Consider the following 24,975-nt stretch of genomic DNA (forward strand, 5'->3'; position numbering starts at 1 on the left):
TGATCTACCGTCCATTGGCCTTGGAGAGACCTGTCTTGACAAACCGCCCCCAGCCGGTGAGGCTGGCATCCGTGGTGACGACCACCCAATTCGGGTTCTGCAGAGACACTCCCTGAGCTAATCGTTGAGGGTCCAGCCCCAACTGTAGACTGCTCAAGACAACACTCAAATGGGCAGCACTGCCTGAAAATCTCTCGACACCGGGTTCCATCGCGAAAGTAGGGACCTCTGGAGAGGTCGGAGATGAGCGAAGGTCCACGGTACCAAATCGATGGTTGAAGCCATGGTTCCCAGTACCTGAAGATAGTCCCATGCCGTGGGAGTGACGAAAGCCATAAAACCAGTTACTTGAGCGCGTAGAGCCCGAGCTCTGTCCGGGTGCAGAAACACCTTGGCCTGGTTGGTGTCGAAGTGTGCTCCCAGAAAATCCAGCTATTGGGACGGTATCAGTTTGCTCTTTGAGAAATTGACGATCCATCCCAGAGATTGAAGAAGCTGTAACACTCTGTCGACAGCACGGTAGCCCTGCGCCCTCGACTTCGCTCGAATGAGCCAGTCGTGTAGATAGGGATGTACTAGGATACCCTCCCTGCGGAGCGCCACCACTACCACCACCATGATTCTTGGTGAAGACTCGAGGAGCCGTCGCCAGGCCAAAGGGGAGAGCACGTAACTAAAAATGTCCCAAAATCTTGAAGAGTAAGAAGCGCTGATGATGGTGATGGATCGGGATGTGAAGGTATGCTTCTGTAAGGTCCAACGAGGCCAAGAATTCTCCCGGATGCACAGCTGCTAACACTGACCGGAGCGTTTCCATACGAAAACGAGGAACTCTGAGACACTTGTTGACCGACTTGAGATCCAGGATAGGTCGAAACGTGCCCTCCTTTTTGGGAACCACAAAGTAGACCGAATAATGTCCTCTTCCCAGTTCGGAGGCCGCTACAGGGACTATCGCCCCCAGCTGTAGCAGACGATCGAGAGTCTGTCGAACTGCTAATTGTTTGAGGCGGGAACCGCAAGGAGAAAACAGAAAACGGTCTCGGGGTTCGTGTACAAAATCTAATACGTAGCCTTGACTTAAGATGTCCAGCACCCATTGATCCGACGTAATTTGGACCCACTCTTTGTAGAAGAGAGTAAGGCGACCCCCCAGGTGGGGGATCCCCTCGTGGGACCCTCTGGCATCATTGTGAAGCTTTTGAGGAGACACCTGCCCCTTGAGTATCCTTACCGTGGCGGCGTCCACGAAAGGACCGGTTCCAGGTGTGTGATCGTGTAGAAGGCGCTCGAGGTGTTTGCTGTCTGGCAGGACGCAACCTCCATTGATTCCGGTACCTGTTCCTGGAGGAATAAAAAGATCTAGAAGAATGTGGACGATCTTCTGGTAGCTTGTGCACCGCATTCTCATTAAGAGATTTGATGATCTGATCCAAATCTTCCCCAAACAGGCATCTGCCCTTGAAAGGAAGAGAACTCAGGCGCGTCTTGGACGAAGCATCTGCCGCCCAGTTGCAAAGCCACAAAAGACGGCGAGCGAACACCGCCGCCACCATGGATCAAGCGAGAACCCTTAACAGATCATAAAAAGTATCAGCTCCATAGGCAACCACCGCTTCAAGTCTATCAGCCTGAATAGTCTCTGCCTGTGGCAAAGATTGGGATGTGAGAAGCTGCTGTACCCAACGCAGAGCTGCTCGCTGTGCTAGGGAACTGCAGATAGCAGCCCTCATCCCCAACGCTGAGACCTCGAAGATACGCTTGAGGTACACCTCGAGCTTGCGATACTGGACATCCTTCCACGCCGTCCCACCCGTGACCGGGATGGTGGTATGCTTCGTGACCTCGGATATCGCCAGTATCCCACTCCCTTGAAATCAATTGCAAAATATTGTGATGCGTGGGAAAAGTTTTCGCTAGGGGTCGCAAGCCCGCTAGCAGAGGGTCCCCTTTCTTAATCTTCGGATCCTGAGCCACAGGATCCGGAGGGTCGATGTACATTTCCCTGCAGGATGTGGGGAATGAGATCATCCAACTCCGCTGCTTGAAAAATGCGGAGAACCCTCGGGTCGACACCCTCTACCTGGGCCACCAGGGAGGGATCATCCGCATCTGGGTCCTGCCATGAATCCCCCGACGGTTGCTGCAGCGGTGTAGGGACCATGGGAGGGGGCCGAGCGGACCCCGCACCCCCTGTGGGCAAAGAAGCCTTCCCTAAGGGAGGGTCCGCTGTCGAAAGCTGGGTCAAGCAAGTCAGTTTGGGAGGAGGGGGCCCCTAATTTCCAAGATTCGGATCCCTGCTCTGTAAAAATGCCTTGTGCATTAAAACGACGAATTCTGGCGAAAAAGCAGGAAGTGCTGATGAAGGGCCCCCCGAGGTGTCGTCCCCTTGCCTGCCCTGGTCCGTTGCGCTCAGAAACCCCATACTGTGAGAGGAAACCTGGAGCGGAGCGTCGACGTCCTCCTCAGAGAGAGCTGCCTCCGAGTCCGCTAACAAAATGGCTGCCGTTCCCGCGCTGAGGGGAAACGGGGCATGCCACTTCCTGCCGGCGCGGTCCGACTCTCCTCCAAGCTGCCCACCAGGTAAGCTATACTCCCCCTCAGGAAAAGCCAAAGAAAATCCCTCCGAGGGCAGCTGAACCCCTTGTAGAGCTCCGGAGCCGTTAGGCGATCTCTGCATCGCGGCGGGAGGGAGGGGGAGGGGTGGCTGCGGCACGAGGCAACAACTGAAGCGGCGAAGCAATAGAGCTATCCGGCCTCCGGACCCCTCACCGTCCCCAAGAGACCGTCGGGGAAAGTGCCGTCCCGACGGTAAGCAGCTCCGGGGAATGTGTCGTCGCAGAGCTGCAGGGCGGGACTCCAATCACTCCCCAAAGGGGAGGAGGGGAAAAGTACAAACTCCGGGGCTGGGGGGTTGCGGTCGGCACTACCAACTTCACCCTTCACAAATTCCTGTTCCTCCCAATGACTGTAAATAAAATAAAAACAACACTTACCACACTGTAGCCGGGCAAGGAAGAGGAAAAACAAAGAGAAAAATAAAGTGACAGGCAAAAAACACAGCCTGTCAGCAAGTTCCTGACTGGAAAACAGTGTCTCTCTTTGAACGGAGTGGTCCTGTCAGAACTCTACAGAACCTATCCCTTAGAAGAAAACCTTTATCTAATATTATTTAATTGATCCCTCAAAGAGAAAATAAAACTAGAAAAGTGCTGGGGACCACCGTGTCCCCTGCTCAATCTGCTGGAGTTAGAACTATACTGAGGATTGAGGCAAGGGAGGCGTGGCTATATAGGTCCTCTCCTGGGAATTTTTGGTTCTAACTCCATCTGCTGGACAGGGAACATAACCCACCGTCTGGAATGATCCTGGTACGTACAGGGAACATATTTCCTCTCGCTCCTCTCGAGTATACATATTTAAGTCCTTCAGTCTAACCTCACAAATCTTCCAGTGCAAACTTCATACCATTTTGGTTGCCTCTCTCTGGACTGCGTCCATCCTGTCTATTCTTTTTGAAATACGGTGCCCAGAACTGAACAAAGTACTCCAGGTAAGGCTTCACCAAGGACCTGTATAGGGCCATAACCACATTTTCCTGCTGGTTATGCTTCTCTATGCAGCCCAGCATTTCTCTAGCTTTAGCTACCAGGTCTTCTTCACTGCCTTCATATCAAATACTACCACCCCAAGGTCTCTTTTCCAGTCCATGCACATCAATCTCACTCTTCATCATACAGTGCTTCTTTAAATTTTTGTACTTCTTGGCACTACATCCCAGCTGCCAATCTTCGACCACTCTTTGAGCTTTCTTGGGTCACTTTTCATTCTCTCTACTCTTTCAGCTGTGTCCACTCTTGCAGATTTTAGGTTGTCCTTCCAACCCTTCTGCTTTTTCGGTGGCAGCGTCTACTCTTTGAATACTTTACCAATGGAACTCAGAAAGTCTAACTATATTAAGAAGTTTTGATTCCTTCTGAAAAACTTCCTGTTTAAAAGGCTTTTGGATAAGAATATTGATATTGGTCCTCCTGCGAAGAGTGTGTGGTAAACTAGGACATTAATAATGTAAATATGTTTTTGGTAAGTTTTGTTTTATATTTACAGGTCTTGATCTGTGAATGTTTTATTTTGTACATCTTTGAGGCCGACAGTGTTAGACAAAAATTTTAATAAATGAAATGTCACACAGATATTGAACAGAACCGGCCCCAGAACAGATCCTTGAAGCCCTCATTCCACTTAAGAACTGAAGTTTTTTTTTTTTTTTATATTTCTGCCTTTTCCTCTTCTTTTCTCACACAATGACCCTAGTCTCCTTTCAATCTTACAATACCACCTCTGGCTTTCCTCCTTTCTCTGATACATCTGAAAAATGTTTTGTCACCTCACTTTACTTCGGTAATCCTTTCTTCCACTTGAGCTTTTGCTATCTTGATTTCTTTCAACTTCACCACATATTCTTCCCTCTTTTGAGTTCCTTTGTACTTTTTAGATGCTGATCTTTTTGCCTTTATTGTTTTTGGCTACCTCTCTGGAGCACTGTATCTGTTTCCTTTTCCACTTTTCTTATGTAAAAGTTTATTCCTTTATAATAGCTTCTTTTAATTTGGCCCACTGTAATTCCATTTCACCCAGTTTCACCCAGTCTTCTAGCTCCTCCTCAGGGTACCTCTCTATTTTTACAAAGTTTATATTTTTGAAATCCAGGACAGATATTTATGGGATTTCTTTCCATCTTGGCTGCTATACCAAACCATACTGTCTGATAATCACTAGCACTGAGGTGGGCACCTACCAGGACACTAGAAATATCTCCATTTGTGACTATATTTTGTATATTGAACCCTATCATAAAGCAAAGGAAAGCTAAGGGAAAAAAAACTAAGTGCTGCAAAAAAGTACTTTTAAATGAAGATTAATCTATTTTGAAAAGTTACAACATTATAAATACACAAAATATAATTCAACTTAGCTGAAAAGTTGATTTTAGTTAAGAAGAAAGCCAACTAAGGTTAAAAGCTTCATGTTCTTTGCAATCCTTACCTCTGATGGAGCAAGGATAGTACTGCTCGACTGTCCGTTCATAAGGTCCATACTTCCCACACCATTAGTGCTCACCCTGTGCATACAAAAGCAGCATGATGGACACGATCACTTCATCTCCATGAAAGCACAATCATTATTGCTGCCATAAAAGGAAAAAGAACAAATCACTCTCAGACTTGGATACTTTGTTTTCACCTGCAAAAAGCAAAATAAATTCATAGGAATCAATTTAATGTAATCATCCTTTTATACAACAAAACCTATTGTATTTGCTTTAAGCAAATATTTTATTTATAAGCACTTCATGTTCCGCCTTTTCCTAAAGGATTCAATTGTTTACCATCAATGACATGCAGTCAGGCCTCCAAAGCATTATTGAATCCCCAGCCTAAAAGATTTTCTTTTTATTGGCCTTGTGCCGCTAAAAGGATCCACATCAGTATCACTGTCTCTCTATTGAGTCAACTAGTACGGCAGAAGATCTGGCACCCTCTGCTGCTGGGGTTCCTGTCTTGCTTCAGAGTAGATGAGACTACTGGGGTGGAGGTAAAACAAGCTTGAAACTGCTGGGGACTGGGCAGGGGGAAGAGAAAGGGGAAAGGAGACAAACTTCTCTCTCATTCCCCTCACCCCCTCCAGAGAGTCCCCAGCAGTATCCTCTCCACTTGAGTGACACTGCTGATGGGTGGGGCAGAAAGAAGAAAGGGTCTTTGAGAGTAAGACTGCAGGAGATTCAGGGAGAAGGGGAGCCTGGGGGTTGGGGGAGAAAAGAAGAGTGCTAGGGACTCAAATGGAAAGAAAAGGGAACTGAAAGAGAGAGCTAGGGACAGGGAGGAGCTTAGGGGATGAGCTTTAGCTGCAGTTTCTTCTGTTTCTGAGATGTAAAATGGGAAGAATTTGATTTTATCTGTCATTCTGGGTAAATGTGTCCATCTCTGAATATTTCTATTTTGCATAGTACAGGAAAAATACATTTGATGTTTCTCTGGTGTTACGCTGCAGGCAGAATCTGGCCTTTTGGGGTTTCCAGTTCCAGTCTCCATGTTCTACCTCTAATTTGTGGTTACTTAAGCTAAAGGACGATAGATTTAATTTTTTCTTCAGAATTTCTCAGTGTTTATTATTCTGAACTAAAATTGCGATCAGGTACAAGCTGAAAATTGGTAAAAAAGAAAAAGAAAAATTAGTTGTCCTTTTCCCACTGATTTTCTCCCAACTTGGTTTGTTATGATAAATTCTGAGAAATTCCTTGGAAAAATAAAATCTGAATGTAAAGGCCCTATATATGCTATATTTGGTGAGTGTCTGTGTGTTGTTCCGAGACCAAGGGCAGAAAGGATTGAGGGAGCGAGACTGCTAGGGACTTCCATTCTCTATCATTTACTTCCTCCCAAAGGAGTAACGGGAGAGGAAAAGGAGCGAAAATGATTATGCCAGGAAGCGGAGAGAGGGGGGCATGAGGATCTTGGGGGTAGAGAGAGAAAGGAAAGCGATTATACCAGGGACCTGGGCCAGGGAAAGGAAACACAGTTGCTTACCCTGTAACAGGTGTTCTCCAAGAACAGCAGGATGTTAGTCCTCACACATGGGTGAATCCCTAGCTACAGGCTGCTTTCCAACCAAAAGGGAACCAGACACCGAACCAACGTGCACACCACCACTGGCGCTGTTGGTAACAGAGTGGGGAGTCAGCTTGAACCCAAACAACGAGCCCTATGCTGAGAAAGTTGGGTTCTACACTTCGAACAGGTTCCTGAGGACAGACTGCCCAAACCTACTGTCACGTCAGCCATCCCTATCCAGAAAGAAATGGGATGTGAATGTGTGGAGAGAACATCACATTGCAGCCTTGTAGATCTCATCCATGGGAACTGCTCACAAGTGGGCCATCGATCTGCCATGGCTCTGACAGAATAAGCCTCGACATGACCCCTGAAAGGAGCAGCTACAAAGGTAAAAAGTGTGCAAGAGGCGTGGACATTGTTAAAAAAATACCATTCTAGAAGCACAGTCCAGATATATTCCACACATTAAGAAAAGTGGAAGGAAGGCAAAATGATTACCGGCATGGTTAAAACATGAGGTGAAAGAGGCTATTTTAGCCAAAAGATCTTCATTCAAAATTTGGAAGAAGGATCCAACAGAAGAAAATAGGATAACACATTTAACTTGCCAATGTTTATGCAAGACATTGATAAGACAGGCTAAGAGAGAATTTGAAAAGAAGTTGGCCGTAGAGGCAAAAACTCACAGTAAAAACGTTTTAAAATATATTTGAGGACCACGTGATGCCTTAGGGAGTGAGGACGTGTTTCCCTCCCTCTCCGCTCTCCAGCTCCACATCTAACGCTAATTACTGCAAATATCTGCTGCGGGAGAATTTACAATTGGAGCCTTACCTTTCCAATTTCACTCCGTTGCCTTAGGGAGAGTTTGTCCTGCTAACTATGGCTGCACGAGGCGGAAATGGGAGAAGGAGAAGGACAGAGCCCGACTGCCAGATGCCGCGTTGGGGGAGGAGGAGCCGGGACCCGTTGAACAGTCGGCGAATACTGCAATCGCCGACATTAAGCTCGCAGTGCAGGAGGCTTTGCGACCAGACCTGCAGGCTATTTCGGCGCAAATCGCTGACCTCTCCTCTACTATTGCAGGCTTTGAGCCGCGACTCCACGCGCTAGAACAGTGCCTCTCCGATCAACAAGATGGCTGCCGAGAACACGAGGAGGCGCTGACATTCTTAAAAAAATAGCTTGCCAAACAGGAAAACCGCATTGAAGATCTGGAAAATAGGTCCAGGAGGTCCAGCCTCCATTTTATTGGCCTCTCGGAATCCATATTGGATCGGGACCTGGCGCCCTTCTTGGAAAAATGGCTCACACAGGACCTACAACTCCCCCCGGCTCTAGGCCCACTAAGGATTGAGCGCGCCCACTGCCTGGGTCCCCAGCGAGACGACAATAGCCGGCAGCAGGTGGTAATCACAAAAATTCTCAACTTTTCACACAAAAGCGAGATACTGCGACTCCTGCGCTCAGGCAAGTCTTTTCCATAATAATAAAAAGATCTTGGTATTCCAAGATTTTTCTTCTGATCTCTCAGCAAAACGTAGGGCTTTTGCTCCCATTTGTTCCAAACTGTACTCCCTGGGCCTAAAACCTGCATTGCTGTACCTGGCTTGCCTGCAGGTGACCACGGCACAAGCCACACAATGGCTGGATATGGCAGAAGCTGCCCAAAAGTTCTTGCAACAACAAGAGGCCCAGCGCTTGAGTACCACATAGTAGTCCAGCTATTCCCTGACACACCAACAGTGACAGCGTCGGTCACCGGGCTACCGGTTCTTTCTTCCTCACTATATCATTGGGTACCCTGGCTCTCACACTGACTACACACCATGGATTCCTGTGCTAGTGATGTTTTCCACCTCTGTACTGGACGGAGAGTATTGTGGCATTTTTTCTGACTGACTATGGATGCTGAGGAATGCCTCCTCTGAACGCCCATAATCCCATTGTTGGGAGTGGGACTGCAGTTTTCATCCCTACGAACTTGGACCATCTGTTCGGGGTTCTTTGCTGACTGTAGGCCACCGCTATAGCACTGTGGAATTCCAATTCCGCAGATTTGACTCTGGTTGGTGTACTAGCAGAGGCCTGTCCTACAGGACTCCTGATTCACAGCCTGGTCTACTTTGCAAAGTATTTTCCAGCTGTCATCAATAATGGCGACCAAAGTTTGTTTTTGAAAGGAAGACGGAGGGAGAGGGGAGAGGGGAGAGGGGGGGGGGGGGAGAACGGTTGGCACACGTGCTCTCCACTATTGTTAGTGTTAAGTTTGTTGTGATGGAGGAATTGAAGTGGGGGTGGGGGGGGATTCGGGGGGCGGGGGTACTGTTCTCCAAGCTGTACTACCAAATCCTAATGTTACCTTGGATATTTTGACTTTGTTGTTCTGCTTGTCTCTTTTCTCTCTCAAAAGTGGGTCAATTTTGGTGGATGGAGGCCCTAGCTGGGGGGGGCCTCACATCAGGGTTATGTGAGGAATTCCTTTCATTTTTTCTTCCATAAGTTATGGACCGTGTAAATGACTAATGCTGGGCTGAAACTCTATTCCTGGAACATGTGTAGTATAAATTCCCCCATTAAACAATCTAAAATACTGTCTACCTTACAGAGGAAATTGGTGAGTGTTGCGTTTCTACAGGAAACGCATTTAACAGATAGTGAACACGAAAAACTACGTCGCAGTTGGGTGGGAGAGATTCATTATGCCTCGGCAACCACTAAATCAGCGGGAGTGGCGATACTTATTGGGAAGCATACACCTATTACAGTTAAGCAAACGATAAAGGATACCGAGGGGAGATACCTCATTCTTATCATAGACATTCAGCAACAGACATACATTCTTTGTAACATCTACGCCCCTAATAATCCTGGGTTGAAATTCTTTCGTGGAATATATAGTTTACTGGCCTCTTATACAGACCAAACCATCATTATTGGCGGTGATTTTAACACAACCCGTGATGTTAATCTAGATAGAGGCCAACTCTTGGGGGAGCAACCTCCGGACAATGGCGTCCTGTTTTTAGAACGCTCATTGCAGTTAGTGGATGCGTGGCGCACTCTCCATCCTATGGACAGAGAATATACGCATATCTCAAGGGCCCATCAGACTCAGACACGTTTGGACTACCTTTTAGTTAGTACCCACCATTTCTCAGCCATATGTGAAGCACATATAGCTGACCTCATTATCTCTGATCACGCACCGGTGGGACTCACTTTATCAGGGATCCACGCCCGCTCCACTGGGGCTTCTTGGCGGTTCCGCAATATATGTCCACGGAAGGTCAATTTATTGGCTACCTGCGGGATTGATGGGCGGACTATGCTAGCCTTAATCAAGAACACTCAGACAATCCGGAACTGTTCTGGTACACAGCCAAGGCCGTACTTTGGGGCGATGTTATTTCCTATATGGCTAGATGGCGGAAAATGCGGGACAAACAAGTTTAAGGTCTCAACTTCACAATGCGAGGGCCGCCCTGTCCCTTCATAACTCTCAACCTAATAGGGATAATTTTCGGACCATACAGGGCGCGCTTAACACATTAATTCATCAGTGAGCCACTAAAAGCCTGCTTTATCATCAGCATAAACTGTTCATGTATGGCAATAAACCTGGTAGACTTATGGCTAATCTCATTAAATCTCATCAGGGTTCCCGGTTCATCCCGGCTGTAAGGACAAGAACGGGCCAGGTTACATCGGACACGACGGACATTTTGCATACTTTTCAAAGTTTTTATACTGAACTCTATAGAGCTGGGCAATGGAATTCAGAACCTTGCACAGAATTCCTATCTACACTTAATCTGCCCCAGTTGACACAGAAACAAGTCTTGGGACTCAATCGGCCCATTACGGAAGACGAGGTGCGACATACCTTATATGTAAGGCCAAATCTTATAAAGCCCCGGGCCCAGATGGGTACCCGGCCGAATTTTACCAGACTCTCCTGGACTCTGTCGTCTCCCCATTGACCAGGGTCTTTAACACTCTGGTTTTAAAGGGCTCTTACCCACCACATACCAACCTAGCCCACATTACCCTAATCCCTAAATCAAGGAAGGATCCCCTGGATGCAGCATCCTACAGACCCGTTTCTCTTTTAAATCAGGACCAAAAGCTATTAGCTAAAATACTAGCAGAACGTCTGGCCCCACTGCTTCCTACTTTGATACAACCCGGACAGGTGGGATTTGTTCATCGCCGATATGCTCTTACCAACATCAGAAAGGTATTGGTGGCGATGACTGTGTCAACAGATGGATACGCCCTATCTAGCTGTCAGCTTCGATGCCAAAAAGGCTTTTGATAGGGTGGATTGGGCATATTTGTCTTGTGTCTTGTAATATACGGGATTCGATGGTTACTTTCATGATTCCATCAAATCATTTTACAATGACCCTGTAGCTAAAATCGTGGCCAATGGGATGACATCAGAAGAATTCAAGGTGGGGAGAGGCACTAGAAAGGAGTGTCCCCTTTCCCGTTTACTGTTCCTATTACAATTGGAACCTCTTTTACTCGCCATCCAGAGTCATCGGGCAGTCAAGGGAGTGAGGTTTCAAACTGAAACTTTTACATATGCCACGTATGCGGACGACATCTTGGTCTTCCTCACAGACCCCGCCATATCCCTACCCCCGCTTCTTCAACTTTTTGAGGATTTTGGCACTTTTTCGGGGCTTCGGCTAAACAAGGACAAATCAGAGGCTTTAGCATTTCCCAGCACACTTCAAGGGTCCTGGGGAAGGCCATTCCCCCTCCTATGGGTGGTTGATAGTATCAAGTATCTGGGTGTCATTCTCTCCTATCATGTCTCTCAGTTGTATCAGTTCAATGTTCAATGCCTTCTCTCCCACACCTTGGATAAATTGCAGCTTTGGATGACCTTGCCATTGTCACTGGGCAGGAGGATACATTTGTTCAAGATGACAATTCTACCAAAGTGGCTGTACCTTTTTCAAAACCTACCCATTGTTTTGAAGCGCACTGATCTTTTTTACTTTGGAAAGATCCATGCGACGTTTTCTGTAGGGAGGGAAAAAGGCGCGTATTCCCCTTCATTATCTTAAATCTGCTTGGGGAAAGGGGGGCATGGGGGTTCCTGACCTAGGAATATATAATGTGGCCAGTAATCTTCGCATAGTGCGTGATTGGGTACTGGGGAGCTCTTTCTGGGTAAATATAGAGGCGGAGCGCACCCTTGTGGCCTCGTTTAATCTACACTACATATTACAAGCAGACCCACGACGTCTACTGTTGTCTGGGGTTATTGGTCTGTTGATAGCACCTATAAGACAAGCCTGGCTTTTCCTGACTCGATCTCTAGCCATCTCATGGCACTGTGCCTATTTACTTCCCATCAAGGGGAATTCGGAGTTCTTACCGGGTCCTCAGTCATCCGGGTTTCAACAATGGGTGTTGAAGGGGGGTGACACATTTAGATCATGTTTTGGACTCTCACTGTAAACTATTACCATGGCCGGAATTACAGGATATATATATAGTCTACTCCAAGTCACCTATTTTTCTATCTACAATTGCAACACTATGTTTCCTGCTTGCCTGCTGAGAGTCGGCAGGCTGCTATCTTTCACAAACTGGAACAATTCCTGTCTTTAAATCGAACTCAACCTCCCTCCCTCTCTAGACATTATAAACATCTGAGTCTGAATCGTGGGTCAGATCTGTGGTCGTTGCTGCAGGATCAATGGGAGAAGGATCGTCCCTTCCAATTAACTGGTAATATGATTAAAGCGGGTTTTCAACATATCCTGGCTGTGATTTCCAATCAATACTACCGAGAAAGGCAATTTAAATTTCTTTGGAGAGCATTTGTCTCCACTCAGACGGCCTGCCGCTCTCAGTTAATATCCTCTCCAATCTGTGGGAAGTGTAATTTACAAGCGGGTTCACTGTCACATATGTTTTGGGACTGTAAATGTATTAGTAAATTCTGGGGGCGGGTGCTGCAGTACTTAAATGATTTGTTGGATGTTTCTGTTCCCTTTTCACCATGCTCTTTATTATTTGACTACCTACCTTTGACAACAATACGGACAGTTTCCATACGTCTTCTGTTTCAAAAGGCATGTTATGTGGGGAAGAAACAGATCTAACTGCAATGGAAAGAAACGACTCCCCCATCCTATTGGCAATGGTGCAATCATTTTCACCGCCTGATGCATATGGAATCTCTCTACATGACTTTCCCCCATGCACAAGAGGAATTTTCTAAAGATTTGGGTACCTTTTTTGCAATCTCTGCCACAGAGCCCGAAGTTTAATTTTAAACAATGTATGATTAGTCCAGACTCTCCTATCTGGTTGGATAATCTACCTGCTCTGCAGGATTTGGATCCTTGAACTGTGTTTCTGTTATACATCTCGGAGCTATTTGGGGGGGGGGGGGGGGGAGAGGGGATATGGGGAACTAGTCTTGTTGTACGATTTATGCTTTGCTCATTGCCAATGGGGTCTACAGACTCCATGCTCCACTGGAGTGTTGGTTTATGTCTTTTTTTTTTTTTTAAATAATAAAAAGTTATTTCTAAAATATATCTGAAGCAGAAAGCCTGCGAGGGAGTCAGTTGGACCGTTAGATGATCGAGGGGTTAAAGGGGCAAATAAAGAAGATAAGGCCATTGCGGAAAGATTAAAAAATTTCTTTGCTTCGGTGTTTACTGAAGAGGATGTTGGGGAGATATCTGTTCCGGAGAAGGTTTTCATGGGTAATGATTCAGATGAATTGAACCAAATCACGATGTGGTAGGCCTGATTGACAAACTAAACATTAATAAGTCACCTGGACCCCAATGTTCTGAAGAACTAAAAAATGAAATTTCAGATCTATTAGTAAAAAATTTGTAACCTATTATTAAAATCATCCATTGTACCTAAAGACTGGAGGGTGGCTAATGTAACCCCCATATTTAAAAAAGGCTCCAGGGGCGATCCAGGAAACTACAGACTTGTTAGACTGACTTCAGTGCCAGGAAAAATAACGGAAAGTGTTCTAAAGATCAAAATCACAGAACATATAGAAAGGCATGGCTTAATGGAACAAAGTCAGCATGGCTTTACCCAAGGCAAGTTTTGCCTCAGAAATCTGCTTCACTTTTTTGAAGGGGTTAATAAACATGTAGATAAAGATGAACCAGTAGATGTAGTGTATTTGGATTTTCAGAAGGCATTTGACAAAGTTTCTCATGAGTAGATTTTAGGAAAAGTAAAAAGTCATGGGATAGGTGGCGATGTCTTTTCATGGATTACAAACTGGTTAAAAGACAGGAAACAGAGTAGGATTAAATGGACAATTTTCTCAGTGGAGGGGGGGTGGGCAGTGGAGTGCCTCAGGGATCTGTACTGGGACCCGTGCTTTTCAATATATTTATAAATGATCTGGAAAGGAATACGACGAGTGAAGTAATCAAATTTGCAGAAGATTCAAAATTATTCAGAGTAGTTAAATCACAAGCAGATTGTAATAAATTGGAGGACCTTGTGAGACTAAAAAATTGGGCATCCAAAAGGGAGATGAAATTTAAAGGTGATGCATATAAGGAAAAATAACCCATGCTATAGTTACACGATGTTAGGCTCCATATTAGGCACTACCACCCAAGAAAGATCTAGGCATCATAGTGGATAATCATTGAAATAGTCGGCTCAGTGTGCTGCGGCAGTCAAAAAAGCAAACAATGTTAGGAATTAGGAAGGGAATGGTGAATAAAACAGAAAATGTCATAATGCCTCGGTGTCGCTCCATGGTGAGACCGCACCTTGAATCTTGTGTACAATTCTGGTCACCGCATCTCAAAAAAGATATAGTTGCGATGGAGAAGGTACAGAGAAGAGCGACCAAAATGATAAAGAGGACGGAACAGCTCCCCTATAAGGAAAGGTTGAAGAGGCTAGGGCTGTTCAGCTTGGAGAAGAGACGGCTGAGGGGGGATATGATAGAGGTCTAGAACTTGTAAATGTGAATCATTTATTTACTCTTTCGGATAATAGAAGTACTAGGGGGCCCTCCATGAAGTTAGCATGTGGCACATTTAAAACTAGTCTGAGAAAGTTCTTTTTCACTCAGCGCATAATTAAACTCTCGAATTTGTTGCCAGAGGATGTGGTTAGTGAAGTTAGTGTAGCTGCGTTTAAAAAAAGAATTGGATATGTTCTTGGAGGAGAAGTCCATTACCTGCTATTAATCAAGTTAACTTAGAAAACAGCCACTATTACTAGCATCAGTAGCATGGGATAGACTTTGTTTTTGAGTACTTGCCAGGTACTTATAGCCCGAATTAGCCACTGTAGAAAACAGGATGCTGGGCTTGATCGACCCTTGGTCTGACCCAGTATGGCATTTTCTTATGTTCTTCTGCAATCCAGTCTGGGCATAAGAGAAGTAGATGCAAATTGCTAATCAACTAGACAGTGTCTGTTCAGCAACAGCAACGCCCATCCTATTGTTATCAAAAGAAACAAAAATGTTGGGTGGACTGTCTATGGGCGTTTGTCCACTCCAGATAGAAGGCTAAGGCTCACTTGCAGTCCAAACTATGCCGTGCTCTTTCGCCTTGGTGCAAATGGAGCCTAGGAAAGTATATTGGCAAGATGATTGACTGGTTAAAATGGAAATCCATCACCACTTTAAGCTGGAACTTAGGATGCGTTCGCAAGACCACCCTTTCATTAAAGAATTTAGTATAAGGTAGATAAATCGGTGAATTGACCGCTACTAAAAATATGACCTTCCAGGTCAGGTACTTCAGGTCACAGGTGCGCATTGGCTCAACAGGAGCTTTCATCAGCTGAGCTATCACCACGTTGAGGTCCCAAAACACAGTGGGAGGCCTAAGGGGAGACTCGAATTGAAGCAGGTCCCATATGACATACAACTGAAGGCTGTACAGAGATGGGTGTACCAACTACACCATGGTGGTAAGCGCCAATCGCAATAAGATGGACCCTAACAGAGGCAGTCTTCAAGCCAGCCTCAGAGAGTTGTAGAAGGTAATCAAGCAGTTTTTGTGTGGGGCAGGAGAACAGATCTAGGTCTCTGCTCACACCACATGGAAAACCTCCTCCACTTCAATCCATACGACTTTCTAATGGAAGGCTTTCTGGAAGCCACCAGGACCCAGAGACACTCCTTTCGAAAGATCAAGCAGCTGCAGAATTAAACTCTCAACATCCAGGCTGTGAGCAACAGGGCCTGGAGGTTGGGATGCTGCAGCCTGCCCTGATCATGCATGATGAGATCTGGGGAAGTCTCCAGACTGATCGGATTCTTGATGGACAACTCCTAAAGGGGTTGAAACCAGACTTGTCTCAGCCATTGAGGGGCTATGAGGATCATAATCCCTCTGTCCTCGCAAAGCTTCAAGAGAGTCTTCACCCCTAAGGGAATCTGAGAATACGCATACAGAAGCCCTATGCCCAAACGGTGGTTGGGGGCATCAGACTGGCTTGCCATCTGTCCTGTGCAGGGAGCAGAACTGAGTCACCTTCCTGTTGTAGGAGGAGGTGAACAAATCTACATCTGGGCTAACCCAGAGACAGAATATTTAATTCGCTACCTCCTGGTCCAGGGACCACTCATGGGGTCTGAAGGCTTGACTCAGTCTATCCGCTACCACATTCTCCGTCCTGGCCAGGTGCATGGCCCTGTGCACCATCCCGTGGACAGGACCCACGACCAGATATGGATTGTTTCCTCACACAGGAGGTACGATCCCATGCTTCCCTGTTTGTCGACATACCACATTGCTACTTGGTTGTCGGTCTGGATCAGGAAAACTTTGTTGGACAACTAATCTCTGAAAGCCCATAGCTTGTACCTGATCGCCTGTAACTCCAGGAAGTTGATTTGATATGAACTTCTTGAATGGACCATAAGCCCTGCTGCCAAGTCCATCCACATGAGCTCCCCATCCCAGGGTAGATGCATCTATGGTTAACACAATTTGAGTGCAAAGACTCCAAAAGGAGATTCCCTGTTCCAGATTGGAAAGTACCCTTTACCAGGACAAGGCGTCCTGGAGGGACGGGGTGATTTGGATTCAATCTTGGAGACTCTGTGTAGCTTTGCTGCCACTGAGATCTCAGGGTCCATTGGGCTCTGCACATGTGTAATCATGCCAAGGGAGTAACATGCACAATCGTGGCCATGTGGTCCAACACCCTCAACATGTGCCAAGCCAATACCTGCTGGCTCTGTTGAACCCTCCCACCAAACATTCAAAAAACAACTGAAAACATGGCTGTTCCAGAAAGCCTACCAACTTGCAACCTAACTCCTCCTCCCCTCCCTCTCTCTCCCCCTTCCCTCCCCCCCCCCCCCCCCCCACCCTCTCCTCTGTCTCACAAATACTACAAGAAAGCCTCAATGTATAAAGGTTACGATGTTTAAGTAATGTATAAAGGTTACTATGTATAAAGTAATGCATTACCGTGCAATGTCAAAGTAATGTCTCTATGTTCCATTGTAAAAATGTTCCTACGTATAAGTTAATGTTACAATGTAAAAATAGTACGACCCCTCCGTCATACTATTACCCTGTTATAATGTGAACCAATGTGATGTACACCAACGAATGTCGGTATATAAAAGCAAATAAATAAATAAATAATAAATAAACTTCTGCGACAATGGCCACTACTGTGACAGCCCTCTGGCATGGCAGAAAAGCCTGAGCCCTATCTAGTAGGACTCAGATAAAGTTCCTCAGGTCTAAGATGGGACGAAGTCCTCCTGTCCTCTGGAATCAGGAAGTACCTGGAGTAAAATACCCACCCTCTTTGCAGTGGTAGAACAAGCTCAACCGCTCAGGCATTAAGAGGGAGGAGAGCTCTGCTAGTAGTACTTCCTGATGCACCACCAGCCCCCACAATGGGCACAGAGGCCAATTTGGTGGGGCACCCAATAAATTTAATCGGTGCCCCTGATGGACAATGGAAAGAACCCACTGGTCTGAGATTACACTGGGCCAGTGATTCACGAAGAACCAAGGCCTGCTGCCAACCGAAGAGTCCATCGCCCCAGGTATGGGTGACTGGTTGATACTCCCTGCAGTCTAGTGAAAACCCTGTCCCCGGGTTTGACTGAGGAGCCGGCTGGGGTTTGGGAGCTCTCTGCTGCCTGGAACAGCCACGAGAGCTCTGATGTTGAAGGCAGGAACGAGGAAGCAGAGGATAGTGCTTTCTTTAGCGAAAGGACTTCCTTGGCCCCTGCCTCAACAGCCTCCTGGAAGAGGACGGGTCCAGAGTGCTGGTGATTTGTTTGAAGATTTCATGATGGTCCTGAAGTTAGGCCACTGCTGCCCTCACCATCTCCAAAGAGAATCTCTCATGTACACAGCACATCAGTGAGTCATTCCTGTACCTCCGGTTGGAGATCCAAGGCCCACAGCCATGCCATTCTGCGGGTGCTGATTCCCGCTGCAGAGATTCTCGATGTTGTCTGAAAAACATCATCGGCCGTAAGGACTCTTGCGCACCAGCAACATGCAATAATAATGGGAGATTTCAATTACCGCAAAGTACACACAGTGCAGAGAAATGTTCAATCCTGATAGAATACTCTGAAGATCATGTAAAACATGAAATGTTTTATTATTTCAATATGGCAACTCCACAAGTTTATACAAGCACCGGCTTAATGGCGTCCCCCGACACGGTCCCGTGTTTCGCCGCGGGCTGCATCGGGGGGGGATCGCCACCGCAGGAATTCACAGAAAAGCTGTAACAAAGAAATTGACAAATATCAGGATTGTGAAAGGACTTACAACCGACCAAAATAAAGTACAAACAGTATAACATACCTGACAGCAGAATTTAGAAAATGTCAGGGAGCGCAATGCCCTTCATAGTTGACAGGTATTTAAAGGAGACAAAGGCGCCAAACCTACAGGAGAATCACCCACGTGAGTCAAACGACTCCATTCATTGGTTCCCATTCCTGTAGTGCACCGTAACAGTAACATGGACCAGCCTACCCTGCTAGTAAATCTAAGTGAATAGAAACCATTCAATTTCCCGGTTTAAACCTTTTGGGAACACTGTATCTAATGTGAAGATCCAGCGTTGTTCAATCCTGCCTAATAACTCAGCATAGTTACCCCCCCGTAAAGGACGTGGGACAACCTCAATTACGCAAAATGAAAGATCTGAAAGGGAATGTGACTTTTTAATCCAATGGTCAACCAAGGGTTCTTTTTCTCGCTGCAGACGTATGTTAGAGCAGTGCTCTATAATCCGGGTCTTTATCATACGGGAAGTTTTCCCGACATACATTAAGGAACAAGGGCAAGTGATAATATAAACTACTCCTGACGTAGTACAATCAGAGTGAAACCTTTTTCCAGTAGTCGGATGCAGAAACCAAGTAGAAACAACCGTATGAGCACATACTGTGCACCGGCCACAAGGGTGGTGGCCGGGATCACTGATAGGATCCCGTGACACTGGCAGGTCCGTATGGATAAGTTTATCTCGAAGATTTTTGCCCCGACGAAAAGTGAACCGAAGGGGGCCAGAGAACAACGTGTTTAAAGATAAAGCCTCCCAGTGTCTCCGGATCATGCCAGTGATGGACCGGCTGAGGGTGGAAAAGGGTAGAATACAGTTTGTAACGGGAGGTTCAGAATGTCGAGTGGGGAGAAATAATAAATCCCGGTTAGTGTATAAAGCACGTTTCATCGCTTTTTTAACTACAGACTTGGGATACCCCTTTGATATGAAACGGGATGCCATATCATGAGCCTTATCTAGGAACTCACTATTGGTGGTACACAGTCTGCGAAGCCTAAAAAATTGGCCAGTTGGGATGTTCTTACGCAGTGCGCTGGGGTGGCAACTTTGGAAAGAAAGCAAAGTATTTCGGTCCGTCTCTTTCCGGTAAATGGTAGTCGAAAAACGACCGTCATCTACCGAAACGAGCACATCTAAAAAAGAAATCTGAGACCGATGTAAACAAAAATTAAACTGGAGATTCGGGTCACTTGCATTAAGCTGATCAATAAACAAACAACTGGACCTCTGTGCCTAGCCACAGTAAAAAGATATCGTCAATGTAGCGGAGCCATAATGCAACATTTTCAAACCCTTCAGCAGAGTACACAAAAGAATTCTCAAAGTCCGCCACGTAGAGACAGGCCAGACTCGGGGCCATGGTGGCATCCATGGCAGTCCCTTTTATCTGGAAATAAAAGGTGTTGTTAAAGCGGAAAAAATTCTTAATGAGTGCCAAAGTGGCTAAAGATATTAAAAAAGAGGTGGGAATCCGTTGAGGGCCGATCCGAGAGTCCAAAACTTGTTCAATAACCCGTAGAGCAGCAGATTGGGGAATACTAGTGTAGAGGGAGACAATATCAAGCGTAACAAAAAGAAATGCTTCTTGGGGGACCGGTATCTGGTCAAGCAGAGTAATGAAGTGTGATGAATCCCTAACGTAAGACCTGATCTTTGGCACAAAAGGTTTTAAAAACAGGTCTACGAATTGGGACAGGGGTTCTAAAATAGAACCTATACATGCCACAATGGGACGACCTGGGGGATCCTGTAGACTTTTATGTACCTTGGGGAGAGTGTAAAAAACCGGAGTTATAGAATATGGTGGTGTGAGAAATTTAGCCTGCCGAGATGTAAGAAAGTGGCGGTCTACTGCCTCTTCCACCACTTGTTTTATCTGCTGATATAGCTGCGGAGAGGGATCTTCTGGTAAAGGGAGGTAAAAGGTGGTATCACTCAATTGCCTCAATACTTCAGACAAATACCGAGATTTATCCTGGATTACAATGCCGCCACCCTTGTCGGCCGGTTTTATGACTATGGAGGGATCGTTCTGAAGAGATAACACAGCCTGAAATTCAGATTTGGAAAGATTAAATTTAGTGTATTGCTGGCTAGCTGCCAACGTTGTAAGGTCTTGGTCAACCAACCGTTCAAAAGTCAGAATGAGGGGATCGACAGGACCCGGGGGGACCCAACGGGATTTTGGACGAACTAATGAAAGGTCTGAGCTAGGTCCGGTGTCTGCAAAGAACAATTTGATTTTAAGCAAATGGACAAAGCGGTGCAAATGAACTTTAAGATCAAATAAATTGCATTGAACCGTAGGTACAAAGGACAATCCTTTGCTTAACAGTCCTAGTTCAGAAGGAGATAGCGGACGTGAAGACAGGTTAAATACTGCGGTTGAGTCTACATCCATGGGTCTAAGGCTGCATGGGTCACTCTGGTAGTCCATGGAGGCAGCTGTTGCTGTTGGATCCGACCACGTGACCGGGTGAAGCGAGAAGTTTTGGTCGATGTCCCGGGATCTGGAGGACGTTGGCCGGAATCTAAAAAATATGCCGCAATCGAAGCATAACGTGATGAGGGAGCAGAGGAAGAACTGGATGAGGAAGTTGCTACAGAGACAGGCTCCTTTCTTGGACGAGTGGGCTGAATGTCTTCGCCAGATGAATCGCCGGACGAGTCGTGTGCAAAAGTGACTTTTCGTCCAGGCTGTGGGCGGGGCTTGGCCATCCATTTATAAACAAACCCAGATTTATAATCGGTCTCGTCACGGATAAATTTCTGGTGTTTCACCGTCTTAAGCTCAGTCCGAAATTTAGTAAGTTGAGCCTGAAATTCAGAATGTTCCTGATCAAAAGACTCAATGGATACAGAGTGTTTAATAATGTCCAAATGTTTGTTCAAATCTTCCTGAAGAGAAACCTGAAGGGTTTTTGTGGTTTCAATAATCAGCACCATCAAGTCTAAGGAACATTTGTTCAATATTTGGTTCCAGCGAGTGATGAAAGAGCTATTGTCCATGTGCAAGCGAGGCTCCTTTTGAACACGGAGCCCCCGCGGAATGCGGCGAACTCGGCAATACTCTATAAGGGTTGCAGCGTGAAGTTCTGCCCGAGTGAGACGTTTTTGAATGTCTATAACATCGGCCCAAGACACGCTGGGTGAAGACGCAGGAGGAGGATCATCGAAGAAAAGCTGGTCTGACAAGACTGCATTAAGGTCTGCTTCTGAGTAACTGAAAGTATGATCGTCGGCTGCCATTTAAAGCCCAAAGACCAAAGGTAATCCAAGACCAAGAAACCAAAATGAGCAGGAGCTGCACCTCAGGCAATATCGCAAAGTACACACAGTGCAGAGAAATGTTCAATCCTGATAGAATACTCTGAAGATCATGTAAAACATGAAATGTTTTATTATTTCAATATGGCAACTCCACAAGTTTATACAAGCACCGGCTTAATGGTGTCCCCTGACACGGTCCCGTGTTTCGCCGCGGGCTGCATCGGGGGGGATCGCCACCGCAGGAATTCACAGAAAAGCTGTAACAAAGAAATTGACAAATATCAGGATTGTGAAAGGACTTACAACCGACCAAAATAAAGTACAAACAGTATAACATACCTGACAGCAGAATTTAGAAAATGACAGGGAGCGCAATGCCCTTCATAGTTGACAGGTATTTAAAGGAGACAAAGGGGATCTTTGGCACAAAAGGTTTGACTCACGTGGGTGATTCTCCTGTAGGTTTGGCGCCTTTGTCTCCTTTAAATACCTGTCAACTATGAAGGGCATTGCGCTCCCTGTCATTTTCTAAATTCTGCTGTCAGGTATGTTATACTGTTTGTACTTTATTTTGGTCGGTTGTAAGTCCTTTCACAATCCTGATATTTGTCAATTTCTTTATGTTACAGCTTTTCTGTGAATTCCTGCGGTGGCGATCCCCCCAGATGCAGCCCGCGGCGAAACACGGGACCGTGTCGGGGGACGCCATTAAGCCGGTGCTTGTATAAACTTGTGGAGTTGCCATATTGAAATAATAAAACATTTCATGTTTTACATGATCTTCAGAGTATTCTATCAGGATTGAACATTTCTCTGCACTGTGTGTACTTTGCGATATTGCCTGAGGTGCAGCTCCTGCTCATTTTGGTTTCTTGGTCTTAGATTTCAATTACCCCAATATTGACTGGGTAAATGTAACATCAGGACTTGCTAGAGATATAAAGTTCCTGGATGTAATAAATGATTGTTTCATGGAGCAATTGGTTCAGGAACCAACAAGAGAGGGAGCTATTTTAGATTTAATTCTTAGTGGAACACAGGATTTGGTGAGAGAGGCGTCCTGGGGGGCCACTTGGCAACAGTGATCATAACATGTTCAAATTTAAACTAATAACTGGAAGGGGGACAATAAGTAAATCTGCAGCTCTAATACTAAACTTTCAAAAGGGAAACTTTGATAAAATGAGGAAAATAGTCAGAAAAAAACTGAAAGGTGCAGCTGCAAAGGTTAAAAGTGTTCAACAGGCTTGGACATTGTTTAAAAATACAATCCTAGAGGCACAGTCCATATGTATTCCACGCATTAAGAAAGGTGGAAGGAAGGCAAAACGATTACAGTCATGGTTAAAAGGTGAGGTGAAAGAGGCTATTTTAGCCAAAAAATCATCCTTCAAAAATTGGAAGAAAGATCCATCTGAAGAAAATAGGATAAAACATAAGCATTGTCAAGTTAAGTGTAAAACATTGATAAAACAGGCGAAGAGAGAATTTGAAATGAAGTTGGCCATAGAGGCAAAACCTCATAATAAAAACTTTTTTAAATATATCCAAAGCAAGAAACCTGTGAGGGAGTCGGTTGGACCATTAGATGACAGAGGGGTTAAAGGGGCTCTTAGGGAAGATACAGCCATTGCAGAAAGACTAAATGAATTCTTTGCTTCCGTGTTTACTAATGAGGATGTTGGGGAGATACCAGTTCCAGAGATGGTTTTCAGGGGTGATGAGTCAGACGAACTGAACGAAATCACTGTCAACCTGGAAGATGTAGTAGGCCAGATTGACAAAGTCACCTGGACCGGATGGTATGCATCCTAGGGTACTAAAGGAACTCAAAAATGAAATTTCTGACCTATTAGTTAAAATTTGTAACCTATCATTAAAATCATCCATTGTACCTGAAGACTGGAGGGTGGCCAATGTAACCCCAATATTTAAAAAAGGCTCCAGGGGCGATCCGGGTAACTATAGACCAGTGAGCCTAACTTCAGTGCCGGGAAAAATAGTGGAAACTATCCTCAAGATCAAAATTGTAGAGCATATAGAAAGACATGATTTAATGGAACACAGTCAACACGGATTTACCCAAGGGAAGTCTTGCCTAACAAACCTGCTTCATTTTTTTGAAGGTGTTAATAAACATGTGGATAAAGGTGAACCAGTAGATGTAGTGTATTTGGATTTTCAGAAGGCGTTTGACAAAGTCCCTCATGAGAGGCTTCTACGAAAACTAAAAAGTCATGGGATAGGAGGCGATGTCCTTTCGTGGATTACAAACTGGTTAAAAGACAGGAAACAGAGAGTAGGATTAAACGGTCAATTTTCTCAGTGGAAAAGGGTAAACAGTGGAGTGCCTCAGGGATCTGTACTTGGACCGGTGCTTTTCAATATATATATATAAATGATCTGGAAAGGAATACAACGAGTGACGTTATCAAATTTGCAGATGATACAAAATTATTCAGAGTAGTTAAATCACAAGCAGACTGTGATACATTACAGGAGGACCTTGCAAGACTGGAAGATTGGGCATCCAAATGGCAGATGAAATTTAATGTGGACAAGTGCAAGGTGTTGCATATAGGGAAAAATAACCCTTGCTGTAGTTATACACGATGTTAGGTTCCATATTAGAAGCTACCACCCAAGAAAGATCTAGGTGTCATAGTAGATAATACATTGAAATCGTCGGCTCAGTGTGCTGCAGCAGTCAAAAAAGCAAATAGAATGTTAGGAATTATTAGGAAGGGAATGGTTAATAAAACGGAAAATGTCATAATGCCTCTATATCGCTCCATGGTGAGACCACACCTTGAATACTGTGTACAGTTCTGGTCGCCGTATCTCAAAAAAGATATAGTTGCAATGGAGAAGGTACAGAGAAGGGCAGCCAAAATGATAAAGGGGATGGAACAGCTCCCCTATGAGGAAAGGCTGAAGAGGTTGGGGCTTTTCAGCTTGGAGAAGAGACGGCTGAGGGGGGATATGATAGAGGTCTTTAAGATCATGAGAGGTCTTGAACGAGTAGATGTGACTCGGTTATTTACACTTTCGAATAATAGAAGGACTAGGGGGCATTCCTTGAAGTTAGCAAGTAGCACATTTAAGACTAATCGGAGAAAATTCTTTCACTCAACGCACAATAAAGCTCTGGAATTTGTTGCCAGAGGATGTGGTTAGTGCAGTTAGTGTAGCTGGGTTCAAAAAAGGTTTGGATAAGTTCTTGGAAGAGAAGTCCATTAACTGTATTAATCAAGTTTACTTAGGGAATAGC

The 24,975-nt window shown here is 45.4% G+C and overlaps 1 protein-coding gene across 4 annotated transcripts in view; it reads right to left on the reverse strand.

The window, feature by feature from the left end:
- The window catches only part of RALGPS2 (Ral GEF with PH domain and SH3 binding motif 2), a 785,699-nt gene that overhangs the window by 644,247 nt on the left and 116,477 nt on the right, over positions 1 to 24,975 (reverse strand). For all 4 annotated transcript variants that reach the window (XM_029618595.1, XM_029618592.1, XM_029618596.1 and 1 more), the window contains exon 2: positions 5,047 to 5,188. In XM_029618595.1, coding sequence (XP_029474455.1) covers positions 5,047 to 5,130 — 84 coding nt within the window. In that variant the 5' untranslated portion in view covers positions 5,131 to 5,188. The remainder of the gene's footprint in view (positions 1 to 5,046; positions 5,189 to 24,975) is intronic.

The sequence above is a fragment of the Rhinatrema bivittatum genome, chromosome 10, assembly GCF_901001135.1.
Source record: "Rhinatrema bivittatum chromosome 10, aRhiBiv1.1, whole genome shotgun sequence".
Taxonomy (NCBI): Eukaryota; Metazoa; Chordata; class Amphibia; order Gymnophiona; family Rhinatrematidae; genus Rhinatrema; species Rhinatrema bivittatum.